The sequence below is a fragment of the Asparagus officinalis genome, chromosome 5, assembly GCF_001876935.1.
Source record: "Asparagus officinalis chromosome 5, Aspof.V1, whole genome shotgun sequence".
NCBI classification, from domain to species: Eukaryota; Viridiplantae; Streptophyta; class Magnoliopsida; order Asparagales; family Asparagaceae; genus Asparagus; species Asparagus officinalis.
In genome coordinates this window covers 13,230,290-13,232,547 of record NC_033798.1, presented here as the reverse complement: position 1 = coordinate 13,232,547, position 2,258 = coordinate 13,230,290, and the positions used below count along the sequence as shown (strand labels likewise).

General features: G+C 38.0%; 1 protein-coding gene across 1 annotated transcript in view; it reads left to right on the top strand.

Moving 5' to 3' along the window:
• Nucleotides 335–2,258, top strand: part of LOC109841539 (probable 2-oxoglutarate-dependent dioxygenase At5g05600) — an 11,286-nt gene continuing 9,362 nt past the window's right edge. The window contains exon 1 of the mRNA XM_020410500.1: nt 335–419. Coding sequence (XP_020266089.1) covers nt 335–419 — 85 coding nt within the window. The remainder of the gene's footprint in view (nt 420–2,258) is intronic.

Sequence of the window (2,258 nt, the reverse complement as noted above, 5' to 3'; positions counted from 1 at the left end):
TATATATATATATATATCCATTTTTTTTACACGCGTCGTACTTTATAATAAAATATAGAAAGTACTAATTAATGGGCGGCAGGGAGACAGTGGGAGGAGTAGCGGAGAGGAAGTGACGAAGTTGTGTGCGGGAGGTGATGCGTGTCTGTCCTGCGGGATTGGGGGTTGGAGGAGGGGCGTCTGCAGGAGGAGTTCTGGGGGCAACGGAGAGCGCGGCGCGTGCGTGAGGGTCAGACTTCTACGCCGAATGGCGGCGCAGCCGACCTCGGCCGCATCGGGCTGCGGTCGGCCGAACTCCGATCCCGGGCGGGCATCACGGTGGCTGCCTCCGCCGATGAGGGGTCAAGGGTTCAGGTGCGCGGAGGGAGGCGAAGCGCCGTGGGTCAGCCGTCGAGGCCTGTCGGCCGACGCTTTCGTGGTCCGAACGTCGGGATCAAATCGGCAGGTGGGAGCCTGTTTTAATTAATGTAGTCAGCAGTGCCAATATTTGCGGCTCTCTTCGGCCATTGTTTTTCGCAACGCAAATTGAAGAAAATACGTCAAGCCTCTAATCCTAAAATTTGTTGGCCTACGACAAGGTTGTACTGCTTCGTGGTAGTTTCAAAATTCTAGAGCACGCGATACATTGTCGCTTGCCCTTGAATTGATTGGATGCGCTCGTGATTTTATTGACGTTGGCTACTCACCTTGATGAGTTTTTTTTTCCCCTGCTTATTTTTTGAGAAGGACAAACATTAATAATATCTGTAATTTTTTTTTGCATGCCTATTAAATTACTTTACTTTTAGTGGTTTACTTTTATAAGAAACATTACGATGCTGTTAAAAAGTAGCTTTTTTTTTAGGGCTTATGTATCATATATGAAGCGGTATATTTTGAGCAATGATATTAAGCAACAGTTTTGTTAAACTCTTAACAACTTTAAGTAATTTTTTATATATGATAAATAATTTTATATAAGTTCTTTATACATATACATATATAATGTATATATATAAGCATATATAGCATGTATATATATAAGCAATTTATTTAAAGCTGCTAGCATTACCAAATTGATACTAATTAAGTGTAATTAACGATTTGGATTATATGAAGTACTTTTTTCCCGGCACTTAAAGGGGGGTTAGTCATCTAGAAAATTAAAAACTTGGAAGCTGGGATATAATATTGTGGGATAAATTTTTAAGGTGTTAGTCACATAGAACTAGGAAATGGATATTTTTTTTATAGTGTTAGTCCAAGTAGAACTTTTGTAGACTAGAACTGTATTATTTTTTGGTGGCGTTAGTCAAGTCAGAAATTCTACCTAGAATAGAAATTCGGGATTAATTGGTCATAATTATGCCCACAAATTATCAGCTACCTATATATATAACCATAAAAGTTCTCGCTCTCTCAAAAATTATCCCACACATTAAAAAGAATACAATTGGGAAAAAAAAAGTGAAACGCCGCCTCTGACTCCTCTTTGGTTAGTTTCTCGCGCCTAGAAAATTTGCTGCTGGGCCATGAGTCAATCATCCGTTCATTTGTCGCTGTCTTTAACTTTATTTTTGTGATGATTTAGATGCTTTTATTATTATTTCAATGATGTATTACTTTATTGATAGCTTTTTGACGTTAAATTACTTTTAATTATTATTTGTTTGATCTAAGTTTTCTCTCGCAAGCAAAGCAGTGGTTTTAGGCTTAAGATATAGTGTTGGTGGGTTAGTGCTAAAGATATGGGGCCTATTTATGTTTTTTCTATAAGTTAGAAAGCAACTTTGGCGATCAATTGATGATTAGAGTTGAATGGTTAATTGTGGATATCTATTATTATTAAAGCGGCTCAGTAAATTGATTGGGATACTTTATACGTTCATCTGTCATCATCTGTTAGGGGCGGCCATGAATGATTCCTGTGTACATTTCATTTATTTGCTGATTTGCGTTTCAGGCGTTCATGATGAGATTGTCCAAAGGTTAATGGCTGAAAATGCTTTATTTTTCTTTCTATGATGTTAATGAGATTGAACTTCGACATTAATGACGCTCTACTAAGAAACTCCACGAAAATGTTGTTGATGTAGACGATGAGCTTCCGATAAAGAAGACGAGTAGCAGACTCAAAACGAGCCAGTTATCAGGAGTTTTGGAGAAATTCTATGGCAGATGTATGTGGATGATAGAAAAGCCATGTGGGATGATGGAAGTCGAATCACTCTATGGATTTAAATTTTTATTTACATTTGTAAATATTTTATTATTTGAGA